Source organism: Scyliorhinus torazame, chromosome 10, assembly GCF_047496885.1.
Source record: "Scyliorhinus torazame isolate Kashiwa2021f chromosome 10, sScyTor2.1, whole genome shotgun sequence".
Classification (NCBI taxonomy): Eukaryota; Metazoa; Chordata; class Chondrichthyes; order Carcharhiniformes; family Scyliorhinidae; genus Scyliorhinus; species Scyliorhinus torazame.
The window spans coordinates 39,243,484-39,268,406 of record NC_092716.1 but is presented as its reverse complement, the minus strand read 5'-3'; the positions used below and the strand labels follow the sequence as shown (position 1 = coordinate 39,268,406).

Here is a 24,923-nt window from a genome sequence, read left to right as displayed (position 1 = left end):
ATGAGAGCCATGTTTTTACATAGTAAATTCATCACCTGTTAATTTGCAGCTCCTCTAATGTGATTCCAACAATGATTTCATTCATCATAATGGCATTATCATGTCTAATACTAGGTTCTTTTCACCCTTCGGGTATGTATCATTTCTAGAAATTGTAAATGACAAACTCTGTTAGGTTTATAAATTTATTGTACAAAATTTCACAGGGCTTTCATATTGAATTAAAAGGACATTGAATTTGTTATGAATCTGAAAATTATTGGGAACTTAAAACAATTTGTAGACGGACAATTTGCTTTAAAAACCAGAAAATAAAAGTTTTGTTGCTACAGTAAGCCAGAATGCTCGAAAACAATACTGAGGTGTATGCAAACATTACACTTAAAGTCTTTATCTTAAGCTATAAATTGAATGAGATCCCTGCAGAGCCTGAATTCTAGGCCCCTCTCACTTTTGACTACCAAAGAAGATAGTGAGGTATTGGCTTTATGAGGTGCTTTGTATGTCTGTTAATCCATTTTCTTTGTATTCACCTCATAGTTTTGGTATGTTGACCAAAAGTCTGAAGGTGATTTGTAAAATAATAATTTTGATTATTGAAAGCTTTAGGATGTGCTTTGAAGATTGTGTAAAATTTGTTTGATCATTGTGCTTTTAGAACTTGGAGGATTGCAGTAGAATAATTCTAACCATATTAAAAGGTTACATTTTGTAAGTTATTCAATAACGGTAGACTGGAGAGTAGACCTTATGTAAGTACGTTTCAATACTAATTGATAAAAAATGTATAAAATGGCATAATTGTGCTCTGAGAAAGCCAAAGCTGTTTGAAAGGAAACTTTAAACCATGGATTCTAGTCGCCTTAACCTATTGGGCACTTTTTGGATAATTACTGTGATTTTATTAACTTGGTGCTTCAACTGGACCATATAGGAACAAGTGAAAGTCTTTCAGCCCTTGGGTATGTTCCACCATTTAATTAGATCATGGCGGATCTGCACCCCAACTCCATTTGCTTATTCCTTAATATCCTTCTCCAACAAAAAAGATATCGATTTTAATTATGAACATTTCAATTGCCCTGGAATCCACAGCATTGTGGGAACAAGTTCAAGATTTCCAGTATTCTTCGTAAGGGAAGTGTAACTGGATTTCCATTCCAGAAGGCCTAATACTCATTATGCCCTCTAGTTCTAGATTCTGCCACCAGAGAAATTAGTTTCTTTGTATCTATCACATGAAATCCCTTTAATATTTTAAATACCTCAAGTAAATCACTCGTCAGCCTTCTAACCTCAGAATCAAAAGCAAGCTTATGTGTCCTGGTATCGTAATTGAATCCGTTAAACCCTGACATTCTGATATTCTCACCCCTCCCAGATTAACATATCTTTCCTGGGTTTTTGTGCCCAGAACTGAACGTAGTAGTCCAACTAAAGTTCTGTGCAACTAATGGAAGGTTTTCTTACTTTCATTTTCCAACTCCCGAGAGATAAAGGCCATCACTCCATTCACCTTTTTGAATACTTTTTGGACTTGTGCATTTGCTTTTAATAATATGTTCAAGGAGGCTTGCATGAGGTTCACTTTTCCTGTTAAATATTGGGAAGGCCACAGCTATCATCCTTGGTCAACATTATGAACTAATTCCATCCTTCTCCAAAACCACTGTCTCAAGCAAAGCCAGATACGTTGCAATAATAATAATCGCTTATTGTCACAAGTAGGCTTCAATGAAGTCACTGTGAAAAGCCCCTAGTCGCCACATTCCGGCGCCTGTTCGGGGAGGCTGGTATGGGAATTGCACCTGTGCTGCTGGCCTTGTTCTGCATTACAAGCCAGCTGTTTAGCCCACTGTGCTAAAACATCCTCTGGTTGCAACCTCAGCTGTTTGATGCTGAACTGAGCATTCCCTCCATCACAGAGACTGTTTACTTCCACTTCACAATGTCACTTGCTCCCACCCCATCTTAGCCCATTAACTGCCGAAAGAGTAATACATGCCTTTGTCACTTCAAAACTTGACTCCCCTGGCTGGCCTTCCATCCTTTACAATCTTCAGTTTTTCCTGAACACTATTTCCTTTGCCATTTCCAATTCTGTTCAATCATCATCCCTGTCCTAGCTGACCTGCACCCTCTATAAAACGCATTTTAAAAATCTAATTTTGATGTTCAAATCCGTCCATGGTTTTGTCCCTCTCCACTTCCTCCAGCCCTAAAGCCCCACTCGCCCCTCCTCCATGCCCCCCACCACTCTCTTTATTTGGGGATCTGTATTCCTACCTCCACCACACTATTTACAGCTGTGCCTTTAGCTACCTGGGCCACACTCTTGATCTCCCCCTTCAGCCGTTCTGTTGCTCTCTCCTCCTCCCAAAACCCATCTCTTTGACTATGGGTGGAATTATCCGGCCACGTACGCCCGGCAACCGGAGAATCCGACCCGAGGTCAATGGAGTTCTCCAAGTGACTCGCCTGTGGCGTTCATGCGGCGGACTCGGCGGACGAATCCGGCCTTCTGGCTCAGCATCCAAAGTTATTTTGATAATGTGCCTGTGAAATGCCTTGGGATGTTTGTCTACAATAAAAGAACAATATAAAGCTTCTTTTTCTTGAGTCTGATGAAGCCTGCCATCCAGAGGTCTACAATGAGCAAGATCACCGGGTATCAATTTTTCAATTGGTGTGTGAGGGGAGGCCAATCCGACCTCGGCCAATCCGACCTCGGCTCCACCATGTCAGGTTTGCTGTACGGCCTCTCACCTTTAAAAGCCTCTTCCAAATTTATCTATGACCAAGCATTGATCACCTTTCTAAATTCTCTTTTTTTTTTGGCAGTATTTTGCATGGGAATGTACAGACACAGTAAAGACCTTCAGTGTGGCCCCAAAGCACCAAAGATCAAAATGCACCATTCACAACGTAAATCCCTCAATTTATTTTCTCACCAACTTGTCTGTCCAGCTCTTTCTTACTGTTATCAGCCTTGATTGCCTACTTGGACAGTCCATTCCATACATGAATTTATAACTTCGCACTTTCCAGAATTGGCCTCCTTATCCACCAAAAGAAATACAGCAATCGCAGCAGGAGGCACGGTGCACAGTGGTTAGCGCTGCTGCCTCACAGCGCCAGGGACCCGGGTTTGATTCCGACCTCGGGTGACTGTGTGGTGTTTGCACCTTTCCCCCGTGTCTGCATGCGTTTCCTACGGGTGCACTGGTTTCCTCCCACAGTCCAAAGATGTGCAGGTTAGGTGTTGGCCATGCTAAATTGCCCCTTCGTGTCCAAAATGTTAGGTGGTGTTACGGGGATAGGGTGGAGGATTGGGCCGAGATGGGGTGGTCTTTCAAAGGGTCGGTGCAGGCTCGATGGGCCGAATAGCCTCCTGCATTGTAGGGATCTATGAATCTATGATGATCTCACCAAATATCTAAGGCTTCATTATCTCTTGCAGATGGAAAGATGTCAATCAATCAAACCTCATTTGTCGAGACTGAAGTTTATCTGCAATTTCTCAGCCCAACTTTCCAATCTATCTCTATCTCTTTTCATCTGATCAGGCTGCTCTAGTTTGCAACCCTGCCCATTTCACCTTCACGTAGTTGTAAAATTCAACAGCTTTGTCTCCATCCCCAATTTCAAATCATAGATAAATAATGTGAATAGCAAAGGTTTCAGAACTGTTGTTTGAGCATGCTTGCTAATAACTTCCCACTGCTCCAATACAGTTCCTGCGTAAATTGTGGCCAGTTGCCAATCCATTTCCGTGAACTGTCCACTCAATCAATGCTTAGCCGCAGTGTGGATCAATCTCCTATGCTACAGCATGTCAAAAGCCTTGCTTAGCCCAGGCACATGACATCCACATAGCTCCTCAACCACAAGCTTGAATGTCTTCTCAAAGAACTCAAATTTTGTCAAATGTGGCGGCTGTACCACCCCTAATCCAAAGAAGCCATACTAAGTTGAACTCTATTGTATATTATGCCACCAGATCTTTCTTCAGGATGGTCTCAACATTATGCCTACAACACATTTCAGGTTCACCAGCCTGTAATTTACGTGATTGTTCTTTTGCCACTATATTGTCCGATTGTCTCTAAAATGTGAATACAATTTCATCATCCAATGATTCCCAAAACATATGCTCCAAGAAGGTCACCAAGCCAAAAGGACAACTTTGTCCGAAACCCAAATATATTGATCTTTCTTGGCTTGACAACTTGCATGAAAGAGAGCCTCCCTTCATTGCTTGTCCACTCCATCACACATGTTTAGTTTCTTTTGTGCCTAAACCCTCATTCACAAGGCTCCTTGTCACTAAATTTACTGTGCTGAAAGTGGTCTGACATCACAGGTTTTTCATGAGCACAGGAGCCAGATTGGAACCTGACTCCTTAACTATGTTGCTACTTTTCATGGACTTTCATACACTAGTTTATATAGATGCAAGTGCCAATATCACTGCCTTTTCAGTATCATGGCAACAAAAGGTGAAAATATTCACTGTCATATGAGTCTTTCTTCTAAAGATCGCCCAATTTAACAAGTGGACCGACCAAACTATGACTTGTCATTGAGTGTCCAATAACCTGTAAGATTTGGTTATTAAATTGGAGAGTTTACACATGTTACCCCTATTATTTGTGATATAGTTTGAAATATGTTCGGTTGTACTAATGAGTGATTTAACTATTGATTTTAAAATATGGATCACTAATCAATTATGCTTGTGCATCAACTTCTAATCAAGATTATTGCAAATTTGCATCCAAGTCTTTGTTTTCATTTGTAAGAAAACCGAATTGTGCAAATTGGGTTGTTAAAAACAATTTAAAAAGGCAGTTGCTTGGAAAAACAGAACTTGATATTGCTGAAAAGAGACATGTTGCTGAAGCTTGTTGTCTTGCACTTATCAGGACAAACACAAGAACTTCAAATTTTAAATGATCGTAACTTGTACTACAAGAGCGAAGCGTGACAAATTTAACAATTTTCTCCTGTAATATAAATTGTTGGGATAGTTTGAAATTTGGCATTCTTGCATTTGTCCTGATGAGTGCAAGACAAAAGCTTCAGCAACATGTCTATCGTTTCAGCAATAAAAGGTGTTCTGCTGGTGGCCATATTGGAATTTATTAGGTTACCCTGATTTGGAAAGTAAGTGAGATGCAGTTGAGACAAAGTGCAATTAAGTTTGATAGCCACTCCCCATCCCCTCGGGGATGCAGAGGGCAATAGCAACCACTCTAGCTAAGATCAGCTAACTTAGCACAGACCAGGCATCGAAATTGAGACCTTCCTTCTCTGTATGTCTTAATTCTGAGTTCAAAAATATATTCATGTACTGAAACATGTGCAAACAACTTCTGTGTTTGGTTCGATCTGAACAGTTCAATGTACAGTTTGACCTTTTGACTAAATACCACATCAATTCAAATTCTAGGGATTGCCTATGGTTATTTTCAATTACATCAAATTGTGCCAATTTTAATTTATTTATCTGTTCTCACAGTTTTGAAAAACAGCTAAAAATAATGTTAAGTCACGTAACTTTTTGTAAGGGCAGCACGGTGGCACAGTGGTTAGCACTGCTGCCTCACGGCACTGAGGTCTCAGGTTCGATCCCGGCTCTGGGTCACTATCCATGTGGAGTTTGCACATTCTCCCCGTGTTTGCGTGCTTTTCGCCCCCAAACCCAAAAGATGTGCAGGGTAAAAGCAAATTACTGCGGATACTGGAACCTGAACCCAAAGAGAAAATGCTGGAAAATCTCAGCAAGTCTGGCAGCATCTTTAGGGAGAGAAACGAGCGAACGTTTCTGTCATAATGTACATCAGTACATTATGGTGCAATCACATACACACACTCATGGACATGCAGTTGGATCAACCAGCATACATAATACCGCAGCCAATACCGGTGAGAGCACAAGCACTATAAAGACAGGGGACAGGAGAATTCCCGCTCATTCTAGCAGCAGCCAGCTCGGAGCACAGAGCTCACAGCCTGCATCACAGACATTCACCAAGTGCTGAGTGCCACACCATAGCTAGTGATAGGAAAGGGTCCACAGTTAAGCTGATATTGCTTATACCCACGTTTACAGTATGTTAGCATAGTTGAACAGTTAATAAAATAGCATTACACCACTTCCAGCATTGTTGGCTTGTTTGTGAACCAGAACACCCAACACGACATGGTACAAGGAGTGGCCGCAATCTAGCACTTGTGAGACCTACCTGCAACTTCTCAGCATTCCGGCATCCTACAGCATGGAGAACATCAACCCGCCGCCGCCGCTCCGCATCGCTGGCAATCTCGGGGTAAATTGGGAGATATTTAAACAGCGCTACCAGCTCTTCCTCGAGGCCACAGACAGGGAAGATGCATCGGACACCAGGAAGATAGCCCTTCTTCTCTCCACGGCTGGGCAACATGCCATCCACATCTTTAACTCCCTGACATTCGCGGACGACGAGGACAAGACCAAGTACAAGACGGTGCTCCTCAAATTCGACAAACACTTCAATGTTGAAGTCAAAGAAAGCTTCGAAAGGTACCTGTTCCAGCAGCGCTTGCAGGGTAAGGACAAGCCTTTCCAATCCTATTTAACACACCTCCGCATCCTCGCGCAATCCTGCGGCTACGGGCCCATCTCCGACTCCATGATACGCGACCAGATTGTTTTTGGGGTCATGTCGGACACCCTGCGTCAGCAGCTCCTTAAAGTTAAGCAACTAACCCTAGCGACTGCCATCGAGACCTGTGTTCTGCATGAGAATGCCACCAGCCGGTACTTCTACATACAGGCAGCTGAAACGGCACGGCAAGGGCCCCATGAGGCGGAACGGGTCCAAACGATCGAACACCTCCCGGGCTGCAGTCTGGAGGAGGGCAGCCATTTTGCGCACTTTCCAAAGCCTCCCCCGCTTGTACGCGTCAAACGGGGGGACGGTGACGTGGAGGAACGCGATGCGCAGGCCAGCACCACGCAAGACCGTAGCGCGCATGCGCGGTGGCGCAACGAACGCACTGACGTCACGATGTGCAGCAACTGTGGCTCCGCCCACTTAAAGCGGCAATGCCCTGCAAAGTCGCGACAGTGCCTACGCTGTGGCAGGCTTGGCCACTATGCTGCCTGCTGTCGAGCAGCCCAGCCTGCCAACTCGCAACGATTTAACCAGCCTCGCAGGAATGTTCGGGCAATCCAACCCACCTTCACCGAGTCCGATCCTGACTTCATGCAGACCAGTGACACCGAGGTCAGGGAGCCTTTTCGAATCACTATCATAACCAAGAACAGGCTGTCCCCGAATCGAAAGCACCAGCCGCTGTTGGTGCACAGCATTGATCCGGAAGATGAGTGGTGTGCCACCCTGACGGTCAACCGATCCCAGATCAGATTCCGTCTGGACACTGGTGCTTCCGCCAATCTCCTCGCATGGTCAGCATTTCAAACCCTGGTGGTCAAACCAACAATTCTTCCATCCAATTGCCAACTGGTCGACTATAATGGTAACGTCATGCCTGCCACCGGGTCATGCCAACTCTAGGTGACGCACAACTTTCAAAAAGTCACCCTACCCTTCGAGATTGTGGGCTCCTCAAAGGACTCCCTGCTAGGTGCACAAGCGTGCAAGCTCCTCAACCTCGTGCAGCGTGTACATTTCCTCTCTCCAGAGGACACGTCTGACTTCCAAGATGCGGACTTCAGGGCGCAACTAAGTGCCATCATCACTCAACACCGAGATGTCTTCGAAGGCATGGGCACACTTCCCTACACATACAAAATCCTGCTCAAACAGGACGCCACGCCTGTGGTTCATGCACCTCGCAGAGTCCCAGCACCCTCAAGGACCGCCTCAAGCAGCAGCTGCAGGACCTCCAGGACCAAGGAGTGCTTTCCAGAGTGACGGAACAAACCGACTGGGTCAGTTCCACGGTGTGCGCCAAGAAGCCTTCCGGCGAGCTCCGGATCTGTATCGACCCGAAGGATTTAAATTGTAACATCTTGCGGGAGCATTACCCTATCCCCAAGCGTGAGGAGATCACGTGCGAGATGGCTCGAGCCAACATATTCACAAAGCTGGATGCATCAAAGGGCTTCTGGCAGCTTCAATTGGACAAGTCCAGCAGAAAGCTGTGTACTTTCAACACCCCATTTGGCAGGTACTGCTACAATAGAATGCCATTTGGAATCATATCAGCATCTGAAGTGTTCCACCGCATCATGGAGCAGATGATGGAGGGCATCGAGGGTGTGCGCGTCTATGTGGACGACATCATCATCTGGTCCACCACCCCCCCGCAGGAGCCTATCAGTCGTCTCCCAACGCGTTTTTAAGCGAATATGGGACCAAGGCCTGCACCTCAACAGAGCCAAATGTTCTTTCGGCCAGACCGAACTCAAGTTTTTAGGAGACCACATTTCCCGGTTGGGTGTGCGGCCGGATGCGGACAAGGTGACAGCCATCACGGCCATGCAGAAGCCGGCGGATAAGAAGGCGGTGCTCCGGTTCTTAGGAATGGTCAACTTCCTAGGAAAGTTCATCCCTAACCTCGCTTTCCACACCACGGCTCTCTGCAACCTAGTTAGGAAGACGACGGACTTCCAGTGGCTTCCCGCCAACCAGCGTGAATGGGAGGAGCTCAAGGTCAAGCTGACCACCGCCCCGGTATTGGTGTTTTTCGATCCTGCAAGGGAGACTAAAATATCAACGGACGCGAGCCAATCTGGCACAGGGGCGGTCCTCCTGCAACGAGATGACGCCTCGTCATGGGCCCCTGTTCCTATGCGTCACGGGTCATGACCCCCACAGAGCAGCGCTATGCGCAAATCGTGAAGGAGTGCCTAGGCCTGTTGACCGGTGTCGACAAGTTCCATGACTACGTGTATGGCCTTCCCCAGTTCACTGTGGAGACCGACCATCGCCCGCTGGTCGGCATCATCCAAAAAGACCTCAATGACATGACCCCTCGCCTACAACGCATTCTGCTCAAGCTCCGGAGATACGATTTCCAGCTCGTGCACACACCGGGTAAGGACCTGATCATAGCCGACGCTCTGTCCAGGGCAGTCACCACTCTGTCCGACCCAGAGGGGTTCGTTTGCCAAGTCGACGCCCATGGGCCTTCATGGCCGCCAAACTGCCGGCCACGGATGAACGCCTAACCGACATTCGCTGTGAGACTGCAGCTGACCCTCTGCTACAACGTGTGATGCGCCACATGACTGACTGATGGCTCAAGGGACAATGCCCGCAGTTCTATAATATTCGAGACGATCTGGCAGTCATTGATGGCGTCCTCCTCAAGCTGGACCGCATCGTGATCCCACACAGCATGCATCACCTGATTTTAGAGCAGCTGCACGAGGGCCATCTCGTCGTAGAGAAATGCTGACGCAGGGCTCGAGAGGCTGTCTACTGGCCTGGCATAAATGAGGACATTGCCAACACTGTGCTCAATTGCCCCACCTGTCAGCGGTTCCAGCCGGCCCAACCACGGGAGACCCTTCAGCCCCATGAGTTGGTCACGTCCCCTTGGTCTAAGGTAGGCGTGAACCTGTTCCATGCGCTTGGCAGGGACTATGTTCTCATAGTTGATTATTTTTCCAGCTATCCCGAGGTTGTACGCCTGCACGACATCATGTCATCGGCTGTTATCCGTGCCTGCAAAGAGACCTTTGCTCGTCACGGCATCCCACTCACTGTGATGTCGGACAATGGCCCCTGCTTCGCGAGCCAGGAATGGTCTACCTTCGCCAGCAGGTACAACTTTGCACACGTGACGTCCAGTCCCCTGCACCCCCAGTCAAATGGCAAAGCAGAAAAGGGCATCTACATCGTAAAGAGGCTCCTCTGCAAGGCTGCTGATGAAGGATACGACTTCTGCCTCTCCTTGCTGGCCTATTGCTCGGCTCCACTGTCCACGGGCCTGTCACCAGCCCAGCTGCTGATGGGTCACATCCTCAGCACCACTGTACTGTCCATTCATGCCCCAGACCTCGACCATGCTCCGGTCCTTCAGCGGAATCAACAGTCGCGCGCGCAGCACAAGGCGGCGCATGACGCTCGAGCGACTGATCTTCCTGCTCTGGTGCCAGGTGACAACATCCAAATGCATCTTCCGGAGGGTGGCTGGTCTGCGACTGCTGTGGTTCTTCGGCTGGTGGCTCCCCGCTCATTCCTGGTTTGTCTGCCTGATGGCTCCATTTGCCGTCGCAATTCGGCGTGCCCTTCATCTGGTTCCACGCTCGCTACGCGATCCTCCATCGGTGCCACGTCCTCCTGTTGTCCCCGACCTGGACTTTGTAGAGCTTCCGGATACTCTGCACCCTCCTCACTTGGCCGTGGCCCGGCCCGATCCTCAGCCGGCGGCTCCTGACCCACCCTTGAGGCGGTCAACCCAAAATCGTCGCCCTCCTCAGAGACTTGATTTATGAGCCTTACAATGTTGGACTCAATGCTTTGTTCTTTCATCCTGTTTCAGCATTTCACTAGTTTGTTTATAGCATTCGTTATTAGTTTTGTTGTTGGTGTAACACCTTGTTTTTCTTTTCTCTGCACCAGGCACCTTTCCGTGTATAATAGACTAGCCTCATGTACATAGTTATGTAAATACTGCACACAAATGGTCAGATACACTCATTACACGTTATTTATTCTCATATAGGCACATGTTCTTTGTAAAAAAGGGGGATGTCATAATATACATCAGTACATTATGGTGCAATCACATACACACACTGATGGACATGCAGTAGGACCAACCAGCATACATAACACCACAGCCAATCACCAGTGAGAGCACAAGCACTATAAAGACAGGGGACAGGAGAGTTCCCGCTCATTCTAGCAGCAGCCAGCTCAGAGCACAGACCTTACAGCCTGCATCACAGACATTCACCATGTGCTGAGTGCCTCACCATAGCTAGTAATAGGAAAGGGTCCACAGTTAAGCTGGTATTGCTTATACCCACGTTTACAGTATGTTAGCATAGTTGAACAGTTAATAAAATAGCGTTACACCACTTCCAGCATTGTTGGCTTGTTTGTGAACCAGAACACCCAACACAACAGTTTCGAGACCAAATCATAGAATTCATAGAGTCATGAATCTATGATTCATAGATTCAGACTTTACAGTGCAGAAGGAGGTCATTCGGCCGATCGGGTCTGCACCGGCCCTTACAAAGAGCACCCTACTCAAGCCCACGTCTCTACCCTATCGCCGTAATCCCTACTTAACCTTTTTGGACACTAAGGGCAATTTAGCATGGCCAATCCACCTAACCCGCACATCTTTGGACTGTGGCAGGAAACCGGAGCACCCGGAGGAAACCCACACAGACATGGGGAGGACATGAAGACTCTGGACAGACAGTGATCCAAGCCGGGAATCGAACCTGGGATCCTGGAGCTGTGAAGCAACTGTGCTAACCACTATGCTACCGTGTGCCCATCTGACCCTTTGTCAAAGATGTGCAGGGTAGGTGGATTGGCCACACTAAATTGCCCCTTAATTGGAAAAAATGAATTGGGTACTCAATGTTTTAAAAAACATAACTTTTTGTAACTGATTTAAAGTTGAGTGACTTCATGATTTTGTATTTGCTGCCCGCAGCCAACTTTTATTTATTTTATCAGAGATTATGTCCAAAATCAAAAGCGAAAAAGACCGGGAAGATGAAAGCACATAGAATATTTGATTTACTAGTGAATTTTAGAATTTGCAGTGCAGCAATAGGCTACTTGGTGGAACTTGTCTGTGCTGGCTGGTTTAGCACACTGGGCTAAATAGCTGGCTTGTAATGCAGAACAAGGCAGCAGCGTGGGTTCAATTACCTTACCGGCCTCCCTGAACAGACGCTGGAATATGGCGACTAGGGGCTTTTCACAGTAACTTCATTGAAGCCTACCTGTGGCAATAAGCAATTATTATTATTATATTATAAATTGTTCAGTGTTTCAGCTACAGATGGAGTAGACATCTTTAAATTGCTTTAAAGTATATCTCTATGTTGTAGATATTGGTTTACTGAAAACATTTTGAAAAAAGCATTCATTGTTAAGATGAGATGTTTCAGCTGAAAGTAACTTGCATATTTATATATGTATTTATATAATAGAGTTATTACCATTGATATTGGAAAAACATCTAGTAATGCGAAGAAATGGTGGAAAAGTGATGTTCACGACCACCAGATGTCTTAAAGTGTTTTACAGCTAATGAAGAATTTTTGAAGTATGGTCACTATTGTAGCACAGGAAACTTGGCTACCAGTATGTGCACAGCAAACCCCTATCGAAAACAATATGTTAATGGCCAGATAATCTACTTTTCTTTTGATTGAGGGATAACTATTGACCAGGATATCAAAGATAAGTCCTTTGCTCTTCTGTGAAATAGTGTCATGGGATCTTTCATGTCCAGTCAAGTCTAAAGATGGGGATTGGCTTTAAAGTATCCTCCGAAATACAGCATCTCTGACAGTGCAGGGCTCCCTTAGTACCACACTGGAATGTGAGCCTTGACTTTTCTGCTCAAACCCTAGAGTGGGACTTGAACCTGGAACCTTGTCACTCAGAGGAAAGAGTTCTACCTACTGAGCCAGAGCGGACACTGGAACCATTGAGAATGTGCCGAAATGTTTATCTTCAACCAACAGCATGTAACCATTGTTTCTGAAATTGTTGGCTACAACAGTCTACTTTGAGGGGAACTTTTAGAGAGATGCTATGTTAAAAGATTTATATAGTCTAAAATTCTCAACAGTTTTGTTTGGAAACGATACAGTTTTCCCCAATCCATGAGTGGAAGAATAATTTAGAAAAACTGGCATAAAATCTGAAGAATATATGCTGTCAGCTTCCTCTCCTATTGTGAAACCGCTCAACTAACTTCTTGCAGAAAAAAGGAGCCAGTTAATGAGTTTAGTCTGCAGTTGATTATGAAGAGAGTTTTGAGGTTAGTTGGCAGTAACGTTATCACAATTATTTGTCAACATTTCTCAATCAGGTACTGGCAGTAAAATAATCTCCCATATAAAACAAAACTATGAGTACGTTAAAAAAAAAATATCAAAAGCCATTGGTTGATACTGAGACTAATATAATCACCGGAATTAAGATGCACTTTATAAACAACGTGAATTTTGCTCAATGGAAGCAGATAACTTCTAATTGTTGCCAGGTACTCATTATTTTCCATTAATATTTTGCACGGCACATAAATATACTTTAATTGATTGCAATGCTCTGTATTAATGATATTATCTTGCCTTTGTGAACTTGCTGTGGAATATTTTATAGTTTTGCGTAGCATTTTGTGATTTGTGTAATTAAAGAATTATTAGAATAATTAATCGCAAATCAGACATTTAGATTAATAAGTGTTGAAAATTAAATGTGCAAGTCTTTTTTAAACCTAGAATTAGGGCACCAACCCTGCCAGTAGAAACTTTGAACACTTGCATGGAAAATGTTTGACTGAATACTTAACTCCTTCCATGATCACAGTGGCTTGTAAAATTTGTCAACCCAACAACAAATTAAACAGTAATTTCGGCAGTTCACATTCTTATATTTCAAGTCTCCATTAGCTTTTATTTGATTTGTTAAACCTAGTAAGTATGCTTGTTCAGGAGATTGTGGGTAAACTTTACATAGAGCTGGTATGTAATTTATAAGACCGCCTCAAGAGTATAAGTTAGTGGCCTTAAGTACTATGTGCATTCAAGTAGGAGAATCTGGATGTTCTTTTTATCCATGGCGTACCTTACGGTTTAAAAGTTGGAAAAACGCCATACAGATTAAACTAAATCTGAATCAGTTCTAAACTGGTTGGACAAAGTAGTTTATTTCAAGCTATTGTTTTGTGTTGAGAAGGAAAGCTGTTTGCCAAGGTTATGATCAATTGTTTATGTCTGCTAGTTTTTAACCTCTGTATGTTTCTTCTACAGAATTCCAGCAGAATGGAAGAATTCATCAAAGTACAAGTCAAGACGATGATTCACAATCTTCACCCTCACAAACCAATGATTGTCAAGACAGAGTGAGGTAAGAGATGGAATTGTTCAAAATAATTTTTTTTCTTCACAAGCCTTTATGTTGTGTTTTAAGATTATAGGTTTATAGACTCTAAATTATATGGGACAATTTGAAGGGGCGGTATTTAGGAATTTAGTATTGAATTGGTAATTTAGACAAGTGGTGAATCTTTTTCTTGTTGGTTACAGCAGAATAGCCACTTCCGGTGCCGTTTCAGTATTAGCTTTGCAAGTTATTTAGACATTGCATATGTAACATACGGGCACCATACCCTTTGACAATGTGTTCCAGAAACCGGTGCATACCCTGACATGCTGCACAGAGTTAGTAGTTTCTTCCAATAATTAAACATATTTGGAAATCGAGTATTAAAATTTGAAATAAAATTAAACTTTTGTCATGTCTAGTTAGAAGTTAATTTTTCAGAAATTTATGGAAGATATAAATGGGAATTGAACATGGGTTGATTTTTATTTTTATTTGATGGATTTATTGATCCATATAATGTATTTATAAATTGTTGAGACTGCATAAATGATGTATTATTTTCAACTTTGACCATGGCAGAAATAATTATCTACAGGTTCTATAGTAGAATGTAGTATTGATTGATATTTATTGTCACAGTACGTACATAGTAGACAAAAGAATAATCGAGAGAGTACATTGACGGGTGCATCAACAAATAGAGATTGGTTACAGTGCGAAACAAGGCCAAACAAGAGCAGCATAGGGCGTCGTGAATGGTGATCTTTAAGGGAACAGATCATCCAAGGGAGAGTTGCTGAGGAGTCTAGTAACTGTGGGGAAGAAGCTGTTCCTATGTCTGGATGTGCGGGTCTTCAGACTTCTGTATCTTCTGCCTGATGGAACGGTCTGGAAGAAGGCAAAGCTTGGGTGTGAGGGGTCTCTGACAATCCTGTCTGCCTTTCTGAGGCAGCGGGAGGTGTATACAGAATCAATTGGAGGATGGCAAGCTTGTGTGATGCGTGGGCTGAGTTCACCACACTCCGCAGTTTCTTGTGATCTTGGGCCGAGCAGTTGCCATACCAAGCTGTAAAGCAGCCGGATAGGATGCTCTCTGTGGCACATTATAGTATGTGATTATACTAAAGTCTTTGAACTGTATTGAATGTCTATATTTTACAGCACTACTTTGCACGATTAGACATTTTATTTGAATACGATTCAATTCTGAGGAAAGGATACCATATGTAATTATAAAGTGAAATATAGTGTAAGTGTAAAAAAGGGAAAATCTCACTCTCCTAATGGCTTATCCAAGTTTATTTAGTGGAGTATCTGAACCATCTCGGTCAGAAAAATCCCAAATTCTGTCACTGGCCTATGATGTGTTAACTGGCTGGCACTGGCTAGGCTGGCATTAAACAGTGACTGCACTTTTTTGAAAAGGTACTTAATTGGCTGTAAATGGAAGGCTTTCACTTTTGGTAGTTGGAGTGCTACATTTGGTCTCATTTTCCTGGATTAAGGACGATAAATACAGCTGAGTGGCTGCTTTTGACAACTATTAAGCATTCCTGCTGAAATTGTATTTGAACGTTCGGCCAGGATTGAGCTTGGCTGTAATACTCCCCCACCCCCATAGTTGAATACCCTTTTTGAGGCTCATATTTAATTAAGAGCCACAAGGTTGATGTACACGAGGGTGCTTAATGCCTAGAGAACTGTATCCCTTCAGTAAGTCAATGCATTCAAGGAAGCAACCCGAGAGGAAAAATGGTAAAATAACTGGAAGAAGAAAAATTGCTTTGAAATCTATAAATGCACAAGTTATGATTACAGCTTTAAACTAAAGCAAGTTATCATCACAAAAAACAGCTTCAAATAAAACTGGCTCTTAGTTACACTGTTAATTGCCACATGGTAGCTGGAGCAATGCAGAATCTTCTTGTGACAAGTCCCTGATATCTGCTGTGCAAACCTGCCGTGTTTCAGCCAGTGAGCCAGCCTTGGCAGCTGCTCAACAATTGGGGAGTGCTATGTCGGATATCTGTAGAAAGGAAGATCGTACAGTGATTTACAGGTTTAAAATAAAAACTAAAGTGTAAAATTCAGATGAAACAGAACAAATAGTAATGATATCCAATTCTATGCTTCATTTACTAAAATCTGATTAGCACATTCTCTCTGTCGGGTACTTCACGTTTCTTCAATTTTGAAAATATTTTTGAGAGTATTTGCTAGCCAAGAAAAACTGAATTGTAACATAGTCCATGACGTGTTCTGTCTGACTATTTGTTACTTTCTGCGATGTTTTCAAAAAGGAAATTGAGGATGTCTGACAAAATTAAGCTCTATAATCCAGCTGCAGACAGAAAGCTGTGATCTTCATCAGCATGGTGATATGATGCAGAAGACAAAGTTGCTTAGACAGAACCCTTAGAACTCTTGTCGGACTTGGCAGATCTTTCTCAAACTATTGTCACAATTTTCTCTTTGATTTTCCCTGTCAACACCTAATTAATGTACTATAAATGCATTAAATAATCTGGGACACACTATTACATCATTATTCCATTTAAAATTATAGTTTTTGGAGTCGCATGGAACTGTGAATTTTTACATGAAAAAATATGTTAAGGCACTGTATATGTGTTTGTGTGTATGCAAGCACACACGCATGCACACCAGTGTTACTCGTCTGACACAAAGCTTGGTTCTATTCAGTGTGACAAGCTGGTTTAGATGTAAAAGCAAGTCTTTTGGTTGCCCAGTTTCCCTTGCTCTCTCCCATTGCACAACCAAAAATTAGAAATTATTTTTCCAGTGACAATTGTCTTTTTTTTAGAAATCTGTTTATTGAAGGCATTTTTCATATTTACAAAAAAACAAAAGCTTTAAAGAAGTCGATAAACGGCTTTCACCTCAGGGTGACCCCTCTTCCACTGCTTGTATGGCGAACTTAACTTTTTCCAGGTGCAAAAATTCTGCCAGGTGTGACAAATGTCTTTACGCAGGTAAAGTGCACCCACACCTCTCCCAGTGTCATTCTGTTATTGGTTTCCGGATGTGGGACACACCCATGTTTGACTAGCCTTTGATTAACTCCCGTTCTGACTCTCCTTTTCTCTGTGGAAGCTCAAGTTAAAATGATGCCCCTTCAGTCTTCTTACGCAGATGTAATTATACTATTCAAAAAGTGCAGGGGAGTTTTCATAGTGTCCTGGCCAAGATTTGTTCCTCAGCCACTAAAACAGATGATCTGCTCATTTATCTCAATGCTATGTGTGGGTCCTTGATGTGCAAAATTGTCTGCTGTGTTTGCCCACATCAGAAGAGTAACTACACTTCAAATATACTTCATTGACTGTGAAGCGTTTTGGCATGTCCTGAGGCAACTGTTCTTTCTTTCTATCTTCTCCCATTGGAAATGTACCATACAGTTGTGCAAATACACTAAACCAACAGGTGAGATATTAGTTATGTCCAAAGTCTTTTGTTGCTCTAGACAAACAGCATGATTTAAAAAATAGGTTTGATTCAGTTTATCCGTATATGTTAGCTACCGTGGCATAATCTTTACTGTAATAGACTTGCAGATACTTGTTGTTTCGAAGTATATAGTCTGGATGGACATATATTTTGATTCTGTGGATTTCTTGAAAGCTATTTGTGATTTTTTTTTGTGTTTGTTGGACCTTTCCATTTAAAAGTGTTAAAATCATAAATGCCTTAATTAAATATTTTCTAAAAAAAAAGCTACTTGTGAAATATATCAATGGGATTTAATGGACAGCTAATTTTTGCAACTGTGAATTGAATTATTATATTCTTGCATCCAATAATACTCCTTTGTCCAATACTTCTAATCAAACATTGAAGTTTTTGATTATGCTGTATTCATTTAATTTCTTTTAGCTAAAATCAGGGCTGGGTAACTTTTCAGACGCTGGCATACCCCTGTATTAACAAATACCTCATTGTTTTCTTAGCAATTTAACTGCAGTGGTTCATTACACTTCCTAAAAAGCAAACACATGTATGACTGCAATGATTAAGTTGTTAGCCATTGATTAAAACCAGCACTGGAGATCTTGCAGTACTGTATCTCTGGGGAGCTTTCATTGGACAGAGTGAATTAGAAGTATTGGAAAGTTAAAAGAATATTTTCATTTAATCACACTCCTTTTGCCCCGCCTTTTTCATTGTGTACTTCATTAATTTACAGATTTATAAGTGGGGAGGTTGGTAATCTGCAATTGTATGCAGATGCAATTAATTGTACACATTCTCATAGACTACGTACTTCAGTGGTTAACTGTTCAGCTGTTGCAGAGAGTTGTAGAGCATCTGATAGAACATACAGTACAGAAGGAGGCCATTCGGCTCATCGAGTCTGCAACGACCCACTTAAGCCTTCACTTCCACCCTATTTCTGTAACCCAATAACCCCATCTAACTTTTTGGTCACTAAGGGCAATTTATCATGGCCAATCCACTTAACCTGCACGTCTTTGGAATGTGGGAGGAAACTGGAGCACCCGGAGGAAACCCACGCAGACACGGGGAGAACGTGCAGACTCCGCACAGACGGTGACCCAGCGGGACAGTGCTATCCACTTGTGCTACCATGCTGCCCTTCAGTTGAATGAACGTGTGTAGCATGCACACTTTCTCAAATCATCTCTTTTTTAAAGCATCCTTGGAGTTGAAGGTTTATGTTTCACGTCACCAGATTTAGATAATGTGATGCCATTAATTCAATATTGTCTTTCGTCAATAGTAGGCAGATTTATTGAATGTCAGCAGTGTCACTGAATTCAAACAGCAGGGACAACTGAGAATTAAAACAAAGTTAGACATATGCATGCTGGTTGTATAATGAAAGGTGCATTGGACTTCCATTCAGAAAAGCAGGTTTAGACCCAAAACAGATTCAGGTCCAATTAATAGGTCAGTTCAAGAAACCGGATGTGCCACATTATGCTCTTGGAGGCTCTGCCTTATTAAGAAGAGAAATGAAAACATTACCTGGCCTGATTTTAAAGCATCTTTAATTGATTGACCTCGCTGTAGAGCATCAATGATCGTATTGTTCATGAAGCCTGAGGCGAAAACTACCCACTCTTGTTGAAGGGAAAATTAGGGTTATCTGAAGCATTTCTGGATATTTAAGGAGAGAAAGATAATTTAAATAAAAACAGGTCAAGCACTTGAATGAACTTCTGTGGGAAATGGATATTTTTCCAGCCTTTGGGGGTCATCTTCTTTTGAACTTGCAAACTGAAAGTGAAACTCCCAGGAGCTGAGGGTATTGCACCATCAGCACAGGTGCCTCTCAGCAGTATAACTCTGATTTCCTAGCACACAGTGACCATAATATATAGCATTGTGACAACATCATGAAAAAATGAGAGGGTCATTTAACTGCAAGGCACCAATAGAGTAGTTCAGCACTGAAAGAGACAGCTTGCTCATTGAGTAAGTGCTTTTGAAAGAGTATCTTTTGAAGAGTAGTTCGAGTAGCGGCACCCCCCATATTCCTGCAATATTCTTCTCCTTCAAAGTACTTATCCAATTCCCTTTTTAATTGTACGGTTGAATCAGCAACCACCATCAGGCAGTGCATTCCAAATCCTAACCAGTTGTTGAGTAAAATGTTTTTCCCCAATATTGCTTCTGGTTCTCTTGCCAATCAGTTTCTTCTAGTTATCAATCCTTCGGCCACTGGAAGTAATTTCCCTTTACTTGCTCTCATAACCTACTCTGTCCAAACCATTTGTTATTTTAAGCAGCTCCTTCAAGTCACTTCTTTGCCTTATCTAACTCGAGCAATCCCAGCTCTTCCACTATCCATGTAACTGTAATCCTTCATCCCTGGTACCATTCTCGCAAATCTTTATATCCTCTCCAAAACCTCCACCTTCTCAAAGTATGGTGCCCATATTGGATGCAACACTCCTGCTGGCACCGAATTAGTGCTTTTATAGGTTTAACATAACTCCCTATACCTCTATTTATAAAGCTTTATTACCTTTGCCAATGTGAAGCAGCTCTCCGTCCCTGCAGCAAACGTGGAAGCATGGTTGTATCTTTTTTGCAGACTTGTGGATAAAGCACTCCTATTACAATGGTGTGTCCAGCAATACAATGCAGAATGTCTTCCTGTGTTGTCATATTAATTTTTCTCACCAGCCTGTTAGCCACAAAGGTTTTAGTTAAAGAGAAAGTATGAGATGCTGCTCAAAAATAGACATTTCCACCAATTTTCAAAGAATTTTTTGACATTAAAATGAGTGATTATATACAGAATATTCACTTACAAAAGTGATTATAACACTGAATTTAAGACTCTGGACTTGTTGTCTGGAAACTGTAGAGAGAGGTGTATATTGAAAAGTCATCTTAGCCAGGTTCTGTATGTATATTGAACCAATCCAGTTCTATTTGTGTACTCTCCTAACTACCCCCAATGCTCTCAGATTGCCTGATGATATTAAGGAATGAATTTTCAGCATGGAGGCAGGAAGCTCGTCAAAACATCTTATGACTTGGCATACTCATCTTCATGGAAACTGATTAAATGTGTTCCTGGAGGTTTCAGCACATGACATGTCCCCACACTCCAGTCATTAGTCGACCAACACATTCATCTTTGTGACGCATTGCCTTCCTACATCTATTGGAAAGCAAAAAGACTCAATACCCAATCAGATGATGTTTGATTGTTAGCCAAACAGCTTTTTCATTATTTTTATATTTGGTAAAGAGAAATGTTCAAAGAACATGATGAAAAAAAACAATAATTTTAATGACCAGTTGATTTTTTTCTAGGACTGCACACAGCAGTGTCCTGAGATTGAACTTTCAATTCCTGGAGACTACAGGCCAGTCTTGAAGGCTTGGTAACCCTAGAGACGATCCCCGCACATGTGATTTCCAGTTCAAGGGGGTTGGCGGAGCAAGAGCCTGATCACTTCAGGCCTGCCAAGTTCAGAGGTGGCCACGGAGGCGAGAGGGCGCTGGGGCAGGCCAGCTAGAAAGCCCATCTCTGTTGTCTGTGACTTTGGCCCAGTTTCATAAAAGGCTGTTAGTTTTTACCCCTCCTATGCCACCTCACACCATTCGAGCCATCTCATACCAACCTATCCACCTCCATAGTCACCCATCCAATATGGGCAGACATCAGGAGCATGTGGACAGGAACAAAAATTAAACCTGTAACAATCTAATGCAGCTTTCATTCATAAAGCAGCACGGTAGCACAGTGGTTAGCACTGTTGCTTCACAGCACCAGGAGCTTCAAACCCTACTTCCCCTCCACCACCAATACTGTTTGTTTATGCCTCCTGTCCTGCCTAACTCACGGTGCCATCAAAATCTCATCTGTTATGTCTGGATTTGATTTATTAAGTGGTGTTCCTGATAGCGCCTGATTGACTTCCACCATAAACTCTAGAGTCCTGCTTTGGGTGCTTTTAGCGAGATTCTTCTCGGCGCCTGTAGCACCGAGAATGACCCCACTATCAAACGGGATTCTTTGAACCTGGCCTTGGCAAGGAATGTCCTGCCGAGGCCCCACTTACCTTCATTTCCTGCACTGTCGAGCGCAGCTGGTCAGTACAGGAAGAGTTTGGGGCACCATTTTTAAATGCCGCCTCAATCTCTTGACCCCCTATTGAGGCCTCCAGACACCCCCAAAGTCTCCGCTTACTTGTTAGGGGGTCCTCGAGCCCCCCTCACCCCACCTCATAAGAGCAGGGCACCCTTGGGCCTGATCCCTGGCATGGAAAACCTGGCACCCGGGCACCTTGACCCTGCCAACCTGGCACCCTGGCAGTGCCCCTACCAGTGCCACTTGGACATCCTGACAGCTGCCATGCTGGCAGGGCAAAGGTGCCCAGGTGGCAGTGGGTGTGCCAGGGTGCCATCCTGCCCCAGCCCAACCACTCTGAGGTCTCCGATGGCCTGTAAGACCCCCCTCCCAAGTGCCATGATGTCTGGTCCACGTTTGTGTGGATGAGCGCTAAATGGTGACATGGTGAGGTCTCCCAGGCCCAGACGTTCGATCAGGGGCCTTTAGAAACTCTGGCGCAGACAATTAAAGTGAGGCTAACTGCTCATTTAAATATGCAAATCTGAATCCCGCCCAGTGAGGGCGAGATCCAGATTGTGACATCTCATGAGATCTAATGACATCAGGTGCGATAAAGCCATACGATTGCACCCGATATTTTTAAAACTGAGATTCCTGTATCTTGTTCACACATCACCTGTCCTTACTGACCTTCACTGGTTCCCTATATGTCAAATCATTGTAATCCCTCAATGGATTCCTCCCACCCTACCGTTGCAACTTGGTCCAGCCTTGTATCCTCCATGAGGGTTGAACTCTTTCCCAAGTAAAATCTTGCACAACACCCCATTCTTGTTAAAATGTGATGATTCTGTGCCTTGAAAAATCTAAATGACAATGGTCCATTGTCATAACCAAAACCACCTCCCAACAATGCTTAAATGTATTATGGGCAATCTTGTATTATTTATGGATCACTTACCTTTTGAAAACAGTGGAGAAGTGAGGACCAACCTAAGTCCATGGAATACTTACAGTGCAGGAGGAGGCTATTCGGCCCATCGAGTCTGCACTGACCCTCTGATAGAGCCTCCCACCCTATCCCCTCAACCCCTTTACCCCACCTAACCGACACATCTTTGTACACTAAGGGGCAATTTTAGCACTCTTACAATCCCGGACCTGACTCCAACACTGGCTAGGATATTGGACCGAAACCCAAATATTTTATTTTAATTTTCTATGACTGTGAGGAAAGGATACCTTGCTCCAGGAGTGATTTCACACAAAATAGGGATATGGTATATTTAAACAAACTTTATTACTAACACAGTATTGAAATATCTTTAACATTACACAAGAAAATAGCTTACAATTCCCCCTTAAACAATGCTTATCAATACAGTGACACAATAACCCTTAACTGCTATCTTTATTTCCACTCAAACAATTTTTAAAAACATCTCCAGTCCCAATCCACTTTTCAATACAGTTAGCACTCAGGAATAGCTGCACAGAGATGTCTTGGATACTCCACTTTGCGAAAGGGAGATCCTTTGAGACTGCTTGAAAGAAAGAGACCTGACACCCTGTCAGAATAATGCAGAATCGCTGGCTGCATTTCTTCAAAAACCTTCTCAGCTTACCTTCCAGTCAAAAACTAATCCTGAAAATCTCAACACCTGACAGCTTCAACCCCTGGCTCCTCCCATTAACTACATCATCTTACTAAACTGAACGCAATGTCTCTGATTAACTACTCTGCAGGGAATCCTCTTAATATCAATAAAGGTCCATTAGCCCAAACTTTACAATGCTTTAACTGCACCTCTGCCTTCAAAAGCCTAGCTATCTTTCAAACCAGGATTTTTAAACACTACTGCAGCAGTCGTACACACATTAACTCAGGCTTTTAACTCTTACTGCACCAAATACATATAATGCAATATATCTGAAATTCCTACATTCGTCACAGTATGGCCAATCCACCTAACCTGTGTTCGAGAAATTATTGCTCAAGGTGCTATGTTGGGGGTTAGGGCACCTTTTCTGTTAACATTTATTGGTAATTAATCATTCTATGCTCCTAAGCTTGAATTTTTGTCCCAAATCGGTCAGCTTTGCTACCTCAACCACTGCCTTCAAAATCCATGTACTTGAATTTCTTGACTTACCCAATATTCTTTTTTCCAGCAAAGGAAGCACTCTGATCGTCTTTCCACATGAGGAATGCGACATAATTCCATGTTGGTGGTTCTATAGCCTTTACAATTCATAACATTTTACAATACTGAGCCAAACATACCCGTCTCTCTGCTTCAGTCTCTCAGTTTGCTCTCTGCAGTGAATGTGTTATCTTTATCATCCTGCTTAATTAGTTTTGATAGTTAATGTACACATGATCATCCATTTGAAGAGTTCAGCAGTTTGATCTCTTAAGTGTTCAGTTAATCGTCTGTCACAGAATCATACAGCACAGAGGCAGACCATTCATTCCACCATGCCTCTATCAGCTCTTTGAAAAAGCTACCAGTTAGTCACACTTCCCCCTCTCTTTTCCCCATAACTTTGCAACCTTCCCCTTTCTATGGCAAGAAACAATTCCCATTTGAAAGTTACTGTTGAAACTGGTAATGTATCTTTTCTAATTACAGAAGTATCTTTATGTCTGCTATTGTATTCTACAACTACCATTTAAAGTAAGGTAATATGCAAACTTTTCCACCAAAAATCATTTATGTTTGTTGGGATTCTTGATTTGCTTTGCTTACTATTCAAATCAGAATGTGCAGAAGTAGAGATTAGTATGTAAAATAGCCTAATAATTTAAATTGCAGTCGAATCTCTCAAATCCGGCTGTCCAAAACCAAAGTAGTCTGACATTTTTACCCATGTGCCATGCATCAAATTTAATTGAGCAAAATTTTTTTTTAATTGCCTGAACAATTCAGTTCAGCTCTGCAGTGGTGCGGACTGGTGCCTATCTAGTTATCCCCATTGCAGCTGGTGCTCTGTTCTTTTCCCCTGTTCTTAGCGATGCTTGGCCCCACTTCACCCCACTTGACCTGAAATATCCATGGCCGGAACTGAAATCCAGCAAGGTCAGAAATCTGGCATGGCCTCGGTCGCATGTTTGCTGGTTTTGAGGCACTGTACCTGTCTGTAAATTCACACAAAATGTTGTATGTCCATAAATTGCCAGCACTTTCCACCCTAATTATCCATAGAATTATCCATTGAGTCTGATCCAACACTCTAGGTGGGTCACCTAGGCCCACTCCCCCTCCCTATCCCCGTAACCTAACCTGCACATCTTTGGACAC

The 24,923-nt window shown here is 43.0% G+C and overlaps 1 protein-coding gene and 1 long non-coding RNA gene across 2 annotated transcripts in view; one reads left to right on the top strand and one right to left on the bottom strand.

The window, feature by feature from the left end:
* wwp2 (WW domain containing E3 ubiquitin protein ligase 2) overlaps positions 1-24,923 on the top strand; it is a 307,842-nt gene that overhangs the window by 113,141 nt on the left and 169,778 nt on the right. The window contains exon 6 of the mRNA XM_072517953.1: positions 13,973-14,069. Coding sequence (XP_072374054.1) covers positions 13,973-14,069 — 97 coding nt within the window. The remainder of the gene's footprint in view (positions 1-13,972; positions 14,070-24,923) is intronic.
* Positions 42-23,925, bottom strand: LOC140430469 (uncharacterized). Its single transcript, XR_011949434.1, has 5 exons — positions 23,775-23,925; positions 20,059-20,220; positions 19,056-19,187; positions 15,930-16,074; positions 42-145 (listed from the first exon to the last, which is right to left on the bottom strand). It is a non-coding gene; the product is annotated as an uncharacterized lncRNA (long non-coding RNA).